The sequence below is a fragment of the Myodes glareolus genome, chromosome X (assembly GCF_982192425.1).
Source record: "Myodes glareolus chromosome X, mMyoGla1.1, whole genome shotgun sequence".
Classification (NCBI taxonomy): Eukaryota; Metazoa; Chordata; class Mammalia; order Rodentia; family Cricetidae; genus Myodes; species Myodes glareolus.
Genome location: NC_142053.1, coordinates 87,582,853 through 87,595,856, shown reverse-complemented (window position 1 = coordinate 87,595,856; position 13,004 = coordinate 87,582,853). Strand labels below are relative to the sequence as shown.

Sequence of the window (13,004 nt, the reverse complement as noted above, 5' to 3'; positions counted from 1 at the left end):
TTTGATATGGATTTCCATAGTTTGTTTCTTTATCTTCTATTGCTTAGGCATATAACATTTTTAGTAGTTTTAGATATTGCTGTTATTTAAATAGTAACATATAAATGTGTATAACCTAGTTTTATTTTTTGGGGGGTGTTGCATCTCATGACAGAATCCTACAAGTGAGATTACTACTCTGAAACTAACTTCTTATTTACTCTGATATTTTCATGTGCTCATTCTGAGATGAACATGTCAAAAGCACGGGACACATAAATGTCAAAGTTGTAAACAAATATAAAAGAGCTTTCCATAAGGCATTCAGGACTTGTTCTTTTACAAAACCAATATTGTGAAGAAGGGGACAGAGTTATATAGTTAAAAAACAAATGCAAACTTCTACAAACTTCTACTGATCCTTGATATAAAAACAGTTTGAAGAAACATTCAAAATTCAGCCATGGGGCAAACATGTTGTACCAGTACATCAGAGGCTGTCAGAATGTTTCCAGCTATGAAACAAGACTCTCTCTCAAAAAAGCACAACAAGTTTGGTGTGGTGGCTCATGGTTATGATTACAACAGTTGGGAGGCAGAAGAGGATTGCCAGGAAGGGTGAAGCTACCTGGGCTACTTCTTAGTTCTAGGCTAGCCTGTGCTACCTAGCAAAATTCTGTCAAAAGAAAATTTTAAAAAATGAAACAAATCAGAAACTTTGGGGATAACTTAAGAAGTTGGGACACTGAGTAGTCCTTGAATGATATTAGGAAATTTCTTAGCTGTGATAATACTATTCACAAAAAGGAAATTTTAAGATTTCTTTTTTCCTCATTTTTATTAGCTCTTTTAGTTTCATAAAATGTATTTTGATAATATGCACCCCTCCACCTGTTACTCCCAGATCCATCCTCACTTCCTTACCGACTCAGCTTAGTATCTTAAAAAAAAATAATTCCAGTTTGTGTTGCACATATGTTCTTGGATGTGGGCCTTCAATGAAAGATCTTCAACCCATCAAGGGCTGCACACCTTTTACTATGTTAAAGTGAAAGCCTTTCTTTTTTGTTTAAATAGAAAAAGGGGAAATGATGTAAGTGGGCCTTCTGTTATGTGTTATTTTCATTGGTTAATAAAGAGACTGCCTTGGCCCTCTGATAGGACAGAAAATTAGGTAGGCGGAGTAAACAGAACAGAATGCTGGGAAGAGGGCGATGAGGCAGATGCCATGGAGCCAGCCACCAGGTCAGACATGCTGAATCTTTTCCGGTAAGCCACCACCTCGTGGTGCTAAACAGACTATTAGAAATTGGTTAATCAAGATGTAAGAGTTAGTCAGTAACTAACTCTCTAGAGATAATGGGCCAGGCAGTGCTTAAATGAAAAAAAAAATGGACTCTCCTTAGCTAGGTGGAGGATTTTGTATTCAACTCCATTCTCCAAGATGGAATTTTATTTGGCTTAATATTGTAAAGGTCTTGTACATGCTTGTTAAGGGAAGGGCTGCTTGTTTTTCCTGGCTGCCTGGCTAGCTTACACCTGAAATAGTCACACAGAAACCGTATTAATTAAATCACTGCTTGGCCCATTAGCTCTAGCTTCTTATTGACTAACTCATATTAATTTAACCTCTTTCTACTAATCTGTGTATTGACATGTGGCAGTGACTTACCAGGTAAAATTCCCAGCGTCTGTCTCTGGTGTCTCCAAGGCATTCCTCTGACTCTGCCCTTCTTTCTCCCAGCATTCAATACAGTCCTCTCTCCTACCTAAGTTCTGCCCTATCAACAGGCCAAGGCAATTTCTTTATTCATTAATGGTAATCACCGCACACAGAGGGGACTTCCACATCACATGCTCTCTCAAGTGCTATGAATTTGCTTGTGTAGCTATGCTGCTGTGTTCAGAAAACAGTTTTCTTGTAGCCTCCTCCTCTGCCTATTAGTATATTTCTGCTCCCTTTCTGTAATTACTTCTGAGCCTTAAATATTAATATTATGTTTCAGACTGAGGAATATTCAGTCTCTTTTTCTTTATACCTTGGTCAGTTGTGCAGTTGTGAGTTACTGTGTGAATCTGCAGAAAGAAGTTTCTTTGATAAGGGCTGAGAGATGCACTAATCTATTCATAGAAAAATATACCAATAATTAGCAGTGCTTTTCATATTATGATAATTTTGTAAAAGGATAGTAATAGGTTCTCCCCTAGGGCCTATAACTTGTCTAACTGCAGGATCCTGGCCCCGGTAATAATTCTAGGTATGGCTTTCAACTTGTGGGGCAGACCTTAAATCTAATCCAATCACAAAATGGTTGATTACTCCCACAACACTAATGTGCAAGTGGTATGTCTTGCCAGGGTGACCATTGGTGTAGTTCATAGGGTTCACAGCTAGGTAATGTTGGTTCCTTTTCTCTTCCTCTGGCATTCTTATCACCATCTAACATTATGACAGCTAACCAGTAGGTGGGAAGTTTCCAGGCATATCAGCTTGATTTCTCCATGAACTATGACTCAAGTGTATGGTGAATTCAGCAACAGAGCTTTGTTATCTAGTTCTGGAGGGTAACGAAAAGCATTGGCAAGAACCTTTAGTATTTAGGGGTGAATGGGACTTTACTTATCAACATCTCCAAAATAGATAACCCATTCCTGTCATTGGACTTATTTGTTGACCTGTGGACATGCTTTGCTGCTATGGGTTAACTCCATTTAAATTCTTTATTGATGGTGCATGAGTATATTTTAGGAAACCTTTAATGATACTAGGTTTCCCATATGACTTTTTAAAAATGTCTCTAGTGTTAGTTTATTTTTCTGTTCCCTCCCCTGTGCTGGCATGTCCTTTTCTTTCCTATTTAACCCTTCCTGTATCAGTATTCCCCTTTAATATTACTGTATTCTATTTCCCCTCTCTTGAAACCTGCTCACTCCCAAGGTGTTTTGCTGAGTTCCTGACTTCTATGGGTATTCCAAATGAAACACACATGTCCAAAGAGTCAAAGCTAACATTCACAAATAACAGAAAACATTGTTTGTCTTTCTGGGCCTGTGTTACCTAACTCGGAAGGATTATCACTATTTCCATGAAAATTTCATTTTTTTCTAAATAGTTTGAATATTACATGATATGGATGTACTGTTTTTCATTATCCATTCATCAGTTGATGTACATCTTGTTTGTCTCTATTTTCTAGCTGTGAAAATGGGTGTGCAGGTATCTCTATGATAGGATAAAGAATCTTTTAGGAATATGCCCAAGAGTGGTATAACTGGGTCATGTGGTGGCTCTCTGTATAGTTTTTTTATTAGCTAACTCTTTTTTTTCTCAAAGTTTATTAAAATACTAAAGTCTCCATTTCCGCCCCTCCTCCCAACCCCCTGTCACTCCCCCCACTCCCTCCCCCCTCCCTCTCCATCCCCAAGAGCAGTCAGGGTCTCCCGCCCTGTGGGTAGTTCAAGCTCCTCCCCCTTCCTTCCAGGTCCAGGAAGGTGAGCATCCAAACAGACTGGATCCCAGAAATCCAGTATATGCAGAGGAAACAAGTCCCAGTGTCATTGTCAATGGCTTTTCAGAAAGACTCCGGGCCAGCCACATTCAGAGAATCCGGCCTCATTCAGAGAATCTGGCTGAATCACGTACTCGCTCAGTCCCAGTCAACTGGCCTTGGTGAACTCTCATTAGATCAGTCCCCTTGTATCAGTGGGTGATCGCACCCCTCGCGGTCCTGATTTCCTTTTTCATGTTCTTCCTCCTTCTACTCCTCATTTGGACCTTGGGGGACTCCGTCCGGTGCTCCAATGTGGGTCTCCGTCTGTATCGCCATCCCTCGTCGGATGAAGGTTCCCTCTGATCTTGCCTTCCTTGCTCACATTCTCTTTCCTTCTCCTTCTCGTTTGGACCTAGGGGGTTAAGTCCAGTAATCAAACTGAGGGCTGAAATCAACAAAATAGAAACACAGAAAACAATCCAAAGAATCAATGAAACAAAAAGTTGGTTCTTGGAGAAAATCAACAAGATCGACAAACCCCTATCCAAATTAATCAAACGGCAGAGAGAGAACATGCAAATTAATAAGATCAGAAATGAAAAGGGGGACATAACCACAGACACAGAGGAAATTCAGAGAATCATCAGATCTTACTACGAAAGCTTATATGCCACAAAGTTGGAAAATGTAAAAGAAATGGACATTTTTTTAGATAAGTACCATATACCAAAGTTGAACCAAGACCAGGTGAACAATCTAAATAGACCTGTTAGTCGTGAAGAATTAGAAGCTGTTATCAAAAATCTCCCTACCAAAAAAAGCCCAGGACCAGATGGTGTCAATGCAGAATTCTGTATAGTTTTTGAAGGATCTCTATACTGATTTCCATAGTGGCTGTATCAGTTTACACTCCCACCAACAATAAAAAAAAATGTTCCCCCTTCTCTACATCCTTACCAGCATGTGTTGTCATTTGTTTTCTTAATCTTGGTCATTCTGATTGGGGTAAGAAAAGGTCTCAGGTAATTTTAATTTGAATTTCCCTGATTGCTAAGGATGTTGAACATTTTTAAGTGTTTCTCAGCCATTTGGGTTTCATTGTTTGAGAACAGCCTAGTTCTGTACCTCCTTTTTAACCTCATGTACCTCATGGATTATCTTCCATGAGATAATTACCCGGTAACGATCTTTTCCAATTCTGTAGGCGGAAACTTTGCCTGAATGATAGTATTATTTGCTGTACAGAAACTTTTCAGTTTTGTGAATTTTTGGTCTTAGTGCCTGTGCAGTCAGTGTCCTGTTCAGAAAGTCCTCTCTTGTGCCAATGGGTTTGAGGCTATTTACCACATTCACTTCTGTTAGATTCAGGTTATCTGGTCTTATGTTGAGGTCCTAGATCCATTTGGACTTGAGTTTTATACAGGCTGAGAAATAAGGATCTCATTTCATTCTACATGTAACTATCTAGTTTGACCCGCACCACTTGCTGAAGATGCTATCTTTTCTCCAGTGTTTATCGTTGAGCACTTTTTCAAAAGTCAAATGGATGCCGGAGTGTGGGCTTATGTGTAGCTCCTCAGTTCTATTGCATTGAAAAATGTGTCTCTTTTATTGTCATTGCCATGCTGTTTAATTATTATAGCTCTCTAACACAACTTGGAATCTGGGTTAGTGATACTATTAGCTGTCCTTTCATTGTCTTCGATTGTGTTTGTGAATCTGGATTGTGTATCCTGGGTCATTTGTGTTTCCATATGAAATTTAAGATTGTTTTCAATTTCTGTGAAGAATTTTGATGGCAATTTCATTGAATCTATATACTGCTTTTGGTAAGATGACCGTTTTCACAGTATTAATGCTGTCAGTCCATATATAATGGGGGTCTTTCCATCTTCTGGTATCTTATTCATTGTTCTATTTCTGTGTCTTAAAGTTTGCATTGCACAAGTCTTTCAAATTCTTTGTTAGATTTAGTACAAGATATTTTACTTATTTTTTTGAGGCATTTGTGAAAAAAATATTTCCCTGATTTCTTTCTTGGTATAATTTCTCTTTATTTATATGAAGTCTACTGGTGGTGTGGGAAGTCCTTCTGTATATGTGTTGCTTTTATTGGTTAATAAATAAGCTCCTTTTGGCCAATGGCTTAACAGAATATAGCCAGGCTGAAAGAGATATATAGAGAGAGTAGGCACAGGGGGATGCCATGTAGCTGCCGGAGAAGAAAGATGCCAGCTGCCAGTTGGAACCTTGCCTGTAGGCCACGAGCCTCATGGTAAAATATAAAATAATGAAAATGGTTTAATTCTAGATGTCCAAGCTATCTAGCAATACACTTGAGCTATTGGCCAAGCAGTATTGCAAATAATGTAATTTCTGTGTGATTATTTGGGGCTGAGCATCCAGGAACAAACTAACAGCCTCCTACAACATACTGGTTTTTGTCTGTTTCCAGTTTTCTAGTCTATTACTTTGTTGAATGTGTTTATCAGGTATAGGAGATTTCTGACAGAATATTTAAACATTCCATGACATATGCATCTATAAATTCATGCATTTATTAGAGTTTTCCAATATGGTGGAATATAAACTTTCCTCTTAGCATTGCCTTCATTGTGTCCCATAGATTTGAAATCTTGTCTTTTCATTTTTATTCAATTTTAAGAAGTTTTTTAAAGTTAATTTTTAAAGATTCATCTATTTTTAATTTTATGTGCATGAGTGTTTTACCTGTATGTATGCATGTACACCATGTGCATGCCTGGTGTATAGACATCACGTGGAATAATGGGAATTGAGACTGTGGGCAGTTTTGAGCTGCCATGTGGGTTCTAGGAAGCAAACCCAAGTCCTCTGAAAGAACAGCAAGTGCACATAACCTCTGGCCCATCTCTCTAAACTTTACAGGAATTTTAAAAATTTTCTTAATGAATTGGCTCCATCCTTGACTCAGCTATTATTCAGTTGTGTGTTGTTTGGTTTCCGTGAGTTTTTATACTTCCTGTCATTTCTTTGGCTGCTGATATCTAGTTCTATTTCACTGTGGTTAGGTAAAATGAAGGATGTGATTTCAGTTTTCCAATATTTGTTGAGTCTTGCTTTGAGTCCTAGTATGCCATCTATTATGGAGAAAATTCCATAGGCTGCTGAGAAGAACACTTATTCTTAATGTCTGAGTGGAATGTTTAGTGGATTTCTGTCAGATCCATTTGGTTTTTTTTTAATGTAATTTAGTTCCAACTTATCTCTGTTTAGTTTATTTCTGGATGATCTGTGCATTGGTAAGAGTCAGGTGTTGATGTCAACCATTGTCACTATACTGTAATGAATGCATGGTTTTAGTTCTGGTAGTGATTCCTTTATGAAATCAGGTACCAGTATGTTTGATGTGTTTATGTCCATGATTGTAATTACCTGTTGGTAGTGGTTTTCTTTAAGCGTCATGAAATATCCATCTCAAGTCTCTGACTAGTTTTTTTCAAATGTGAGAATAGCTACATCTGCCTGTTTTTCAGTTTCATTTGCTTGGAATGTATTTTTTAACATATTTTTTTTACCCCCTTTAACTTAAGGAGGTGTCTGTCTTTCATGGTGAGGTACATTTTATGAAGGCAACAAAAATGTGGATCCTCTATTCTAATAAAGTTTTTTCTAGTCTGTATCTTTATTATAGAAACAATATCAATATTCTTCAGTTCTTATTGAATTATTGAATGATATGTGTTAATTCTTGTCATTTTGTCGATTTGGTAATATTTTCTTCAATCTCTTTTGCTTGCTTGTCCTGGCATTACTTATTTGTTTCTTGTGACCTCTTGGTTGTGTTTATTCTTCTCTCCAAGTTGAAATAATTCTTCTAGTATGCTCTGAAGAGCTGGATTTCTAGTCATAAATTCCTGTAGTTGAAGGCAGAGCCTTTGTCGGGACCTCCGGCTCCAAAGTAAATGCAGAGAATTAATATTAATTGTAAATGCTCAGTTGGTAGCTCCGCCTTATTACTAACTAGCTCTTACAGCTTAAATTAGCACATTTATACTCATTTATACTCTGCCATGTGGCATTGCCGCTCTTTCATTTTGCACCTCCTGTTTCTTCTCCATATCTGGCTGACGACTGCCTTGACTCTTCCGTTCTTTCCATTGTCGTTAGTCTGGTTCTACTTATCCTGTCCTGCTATTGGCCAACCAGATTCTTTATTAAATCAATCACAGTGGCATATATTCAAGCAATGTAAAGGAATAGTTCACATTTAGTTTGTTTTTACCATGGAAATTTTGTTTCTTTAATTTTTTTGGTTTCTTTTTCAAGACAGGGTTTATAATTTTAATAGTTTTTTGGGTATAATAGTCTGTATTGAAAATTGTGACCTCTCACATCCTGGAGTCATCTTTCTAGGCCTTTTTGACTTTAGATTTTTTTTAAAAAAAATATTAATTGTTGTTTTTTATAAACCTGCCCTTAAATGTGACTTGATTTTCCTTTCTTGTATCTTTCAATACCCTTCCTTTATCCTCTATTTTTTTAAAATGTTTTAGCTATAATGTGTTTGGCCATTCCTCTTTAGACCTTTTGTGCCTGAATGGACATTTTTTTTCTCTTGGTTGAGAAGTTTTATTCTATGATTTTACTAAAGATGCTTTCACTGTGATATTTTTCTTCTTCTGTTCTCATATTTGAAGGTTAGGTCATGGTGTCCTAAAACTCTTTCATGTCCCATTTATATGTATTAATTTTTTCCATTGACCTTTACTAAATGATCCAATTCCTCTGCTTTGTCTGCTATCGCTTATTATGTTTGTGGAATGACACAATTTGTTCATGAGGCGTTCCACCTACACTTTTAATTATCTTTTTGAGTTTTTCATTTTCAACATTTTTTAAGTTTTTCTTTTCTTAAAAATGTAAACTTTATTTTCATGTCTTGGATTGACTTAATTATTTCACGTCCTTCTTTGCCTTTGTCTTCTTTGGATTGTTTGTCAGTATGACAATCATTCTTTTTGATTTTTTTGTCCAAAAGTGTCTCCATTTATTTTCAACAGGGGATATTGCTGTGGGATTTGTGTTTTGGAGATAGCACGTTATTTTGCTCTTTTGTGTCTTGTTATTATTTCTGCATTAGGATTTGCACATCTGGGGTTACTTTGCTAATTTATTTTTTCTTTTGTTTTTGTTTAACACTTCTTTTTTCAGCAGAGGGTTTTACATTGTTCTAGACAAGACTAAGTCATATTAGCATTGGAATATTGATTTCCCCTGTTTAACTGGTATTTGGGACTACATCCTCTATCAGTGCTTGGTTAAGAAGTCTTGAGCAAGTTTCCTTTGGCAGTATAGATTTGTCCTGGGTTTAAAGGCCTCAAAGGGCAACTAGAGGTTCTAATTAGGGAGCTGGCATGGCTTTGGGACTCTAGGTAATTTTTGATAACTGGAGAATCTTTCCTGGAAATTGAGCTGCGAATTGGTGAGTACCAGAGGAAGGGATACATTCAGGCTGAGGGAAGGTAGCTGGTCCTGGCAATCAGTCTTAGGATTGGTGACGTGATTGGAGGAGGCATTTAGGAAGAGCAGTGGTAGCCACTTTGGTCCATACTACATGGTGTGGCTACAGGGGCTCTGGTAGTAAGTTCAGTTTTTTATTATTATTAATTATGCATATATATGTTTGTGCATATGCATATAAATTCAAATGCCGTTGGAGGCTGGAGATGTTCAATTCCCCTGAAACTAGTGTGAGTTGTGAGCTAGCAGAAGTGTGTCCTGGGAACCGAACTCAGGTTTGTTGCAAGAGCAGTATATGCTCTTAACTGCTGAGCCATCTGTCCAGCCCTTTCATAGGGGAGTCTTACTGATCTGTTTTAAGTATAAGGTCATGGTGTTTTAAATTTTATTTGTGAATGACTCAGCAAAAGAACACAAACAAGTTAAACCCGCGTGTATGTATGTAGATGTGCAATATGCACAAATAGCGGACTTTTACCCTTTTATGGTCACTGAGGATAAAGCTTAGGACTACACACATGCTAAGGAAATGCTCTGCCACTGAGCTATACCCCTCAATAGACGTAGACAAATTAAAGATGGCAAAATTTGATAAATGGACATTGAGTCTAGATGCTAAGCTCATAATTGTGTCATTTTAAAACTCTCTTTTTTTCTTATTGTAAGCACTGAATTTCATAATGGTACTTTACCATGTATACAATATGTTCTTATCATACTTACCCATATGACACTTCTTCTACAACCCCTCTTTTTCAACCTTCCTTTTATTTCACAACAATTATACCATTCTTTAAAGTTTTCTGTTTATGAAATTTAAGGAATTAGAAATGGCAAGTGAATAAGAAGACATAAATTCATAGAGCATCAGATTTTATCCCTTTACTACAAGCCATGCTACCAGTGGACTTTTGTAGAATTTTGATGATTACTTCTTCAGGATGTATTTTTTAAGATGTAAAATTAGTTTGTCAGAGGACATGCGTGTTGAAATTTTTGTCAACTGCTTCCATATTGTTCTCTGGACAGATTTGCAGTCTGATTAACTTGTAGTTGCATCAACAGTTCTGAAAGGTTGCTTTCTTTACAGCCTCACCTGCACCAGAACCATCTTTTTACTTTTTGTTGAAATAAGAGTCTAACAAGCAACATTGATGCAACTCGTTTTCATTTGCATTTATTTGATTGCTTTATGTTAACATTTCTTCAGTAATTACTATGAATCTTTGTTTCTATTCATGAAGGATTTAAAGTTTTTGCATTTTGCCAGTATTATTTTCCAAAAAGGTTATTTCTGTCTACGTTTAAACTCTGTAGGTGAGGGAAAGAGCTAGATACCATCTGGACCATTTTCATTACACTGATTGAAATTTATAAAATATTTGCCAATTTGATAGGTCAAAATGATTTAAATGCTTTCATTTATATGTCTTTGATTACTAATATGCTGAAAATAAAAAAAACTACAGTTCTGTGCATTGCTTGATCATGTTGTGCGTCCATTTAAGAGAATACAGCCATAAGACGGGCTGCAGTTCAGTGGGAGAACTCTCTTGTCTAGCTTGGAAAAGGCCACGAGTTTGCACTCATGCACTGCAGCATCCATTATCGCATGGTACTGCTATCACTGTTGCCTTAAAATGTCATTGTAGTTTATAATTTTGGAGCGGTTGGTCCTTACTCTAGCCATTGTAAGTAATGGCTTCATGTTTCCCTGCAGGTACAGCTCATCCTGGCTTGGTAGCCAAGCCCTTTGAGAAAGTTACATACAAGTGGACAGTTCCTCCCCATGCTGGACCAGCTGCTCAGGATCCTGCCTGCCTTACCTGGATGTACTTCTCTGCTGTAGATCCCATAAGAGATACAAATTCGGGCCTGGTTGGCCCTCTGCTGATTTGCAAGGCTGGCGCCTTGGGTGCAGATGGCAAGCAGGTATTTCTGGGGAGTCTGGGGTAGGAAGATTGGCTGGAAAGAACTAAAACTGTGTTTCCGGGTGTGTGTCAAGAATGGGGTTGGATCCTGGAGGTAAGGGAATAGAGAAAAGTTGAACCAAGCAATTATATCAGAAATTAATAGTTGGTGACCACCTGTTCTTAAGTATATTAATATTTTATATGCAAACATACATCTTTCTTAGCTTTTGATTCTTATGTTTTCCATATATCCCAATTATTATTCCCCCTCTTACCTCAGTGACCCATAAACTTGTTTACAACCCATATACTTGCTTTAATATTTTTTTGCCGTTTTTTTCCTATCCCATTTTCTGTGTAACTTTGGACTAGTTACTTAAAGTCTCTTTAATTTAACTTCTTCATCGGTAAAGAAAGGGTTAACAGCTGAAGTTATCTTTGATTTCTTGGAAAAGTCATAAAATTAATACACATCAAATGCTTACTGCAGTGTCTGGCATATAGTAAGCACCCAGTAAACATCAGCTTTAACAATAATAAATGGTGTTAATGCACTTCTAATTTTTAAAATCATTTTCTAATTTCCCTCCGTAGACCTTCCGCACTTTCCTAGCAACTCTCTCCTCAATCCTCTCCGCAGGTGACTTCAAGCTATCTTTGGTCACATCCTGTGCTATGCTTCCTTAATCCACAGCCTGTGCTTCTTCCCTGCTTCCTTTCCTACATGATTTGCCTCTGGTCTTCTTCCTTCACTCTGACCTTATCTCCTCGACAATTTGAAGTCTTCCTGAGGAAAACCTGCCTAGCAACAGCTGCAGCTCTGAGCATGAGATATGGGCCTGGCTCTGAGTCTGCACAAAAAGAAATGAGAAAGAATCAGGGATCCTTGGGTCTACAACTACGCAGTGCTCAGCTGCTGAATCCATTGTCATTCCTCCCTCTATTTCTTTCCAATGGGACCACAGAAAGGAATGGATAAAGAATTTTTTCTCCTCTTCACCGTGTTTGATGAGAACAACAGTTGGTACAGCGATGCCAATCAAGCAGCTGGTATGTTGGATACCCGACTGCTCTCAGAGGATGTTGAGGGCTTCCAAGATTCCAATCGAATGCATGGTAAGGGGAATGGTGTTGCCTTTGACTATAGCTTTGGGGTCCCAAGGAAACATGCAACTCGAACCATACTCATAACCAATTCCTAAAAATACTCATTTCATTGATAATCTTTATACAAGGGAAAAGCTAGACTGAGAGACTTCAAGCTAGGGGAAATCATAGTACAGGGATAATATACTGCTGACCATGATTTGAGCAGTCTGATCACATCTCTTTATTTTGTCTGCGTTTTTGTTTTCCAGCTATCAATGGGTTTCTGTTCTCTAATCTGCCCAGACTGGACATGTGCAAGGGTGATACGGTGGCCTGGCACCTGCTTGGCCTGGGCACAGAGACTGATGTGCATGGGGTCATGTTCGAGGGCAACACTATCCAGCTTCAGGGCATGAGGAAAGGTGCAGCCATGCTCTTTCCCCATGCCTTTGTGATGGCTGTCATGCAGCCTGACAATCCTGGTAAGTGCTTCGGCAGCAGGCACAAGGTGCACGGGCGTTGTTAAGTAGGGGGTCTAGAGTGACAAGGGGTGACATGGGAGGAGGAAGGGGTAGTAGGAAGAAAAGGGTGATGTGTTCAGGAGGCTTGGGAGATTTTCAAAACACTTTTATCTCTTCAATGTATGGTCCATGTTCTGATTATTTGATGTTTTCTTCATTTGTAGAGTGAGTAGCAGGCTGAGAAAGCTCTGTTCTGGAGCAAGAGGAGGGAAGTTCAGGCACTGCTCAGCTTCAGATTAGCGTTGATGTGACAGCTCTTGGCACACAGCTCTTTGGCTATAAAGAGATAGATTATAATAGAGTACTTATGTTCAGGAAGTCAATGGAATGTTCATGTGCTTTCAACTCTGCTATTCTGTGAAGGTTTCTGCAAGCTCTCTGTGTGTGTGTGTGTGTGTGTGTGTGTGTATCTGTCTGTATGTCTGTCTGTGTTAAGTCAAATAAATGTATTTGTAATGAAAACAAATGACTAGAGAAAGCTATGTTTGTTCAGCTACACGCCTTAGTTA

The 13,004-nt window shown here is 38.1% G+C and overlaps 1 protein-coding gene across 10 annotated transcripts in view; it reads left to right on the top strand.

The window, feature by feature from the left end:
- The window catches only part of Heph (hephaestin), an 87,184-nt gene that overhangs the window by 27,914 nt on the left and 46,266 nt on the right, over positions 1 to 13,004 (top strand). For all 10 annotated transcript variants that reach the window (XM_085684413.2, XM_085684412.2, XM_085684411.2 and 7 more), the window contains 3 exons: positions 10,693 to 10,904; positions 11,851 to 12,001; positions 12,244 to 12,456. In XM_085684413.2, the coding sequence (XP_085540539.2) occupies positions 10,693 to 10,904; positions 11,851 to 12,001; positions 12,244 to 12,456 (576 nt within the window). The remainder of the gene's footprint in view (positions 1 to 10,692; positions 10,905 to 11,850; positions 12,002 to 12,243; positions 12,457 to 13,004) is intronic.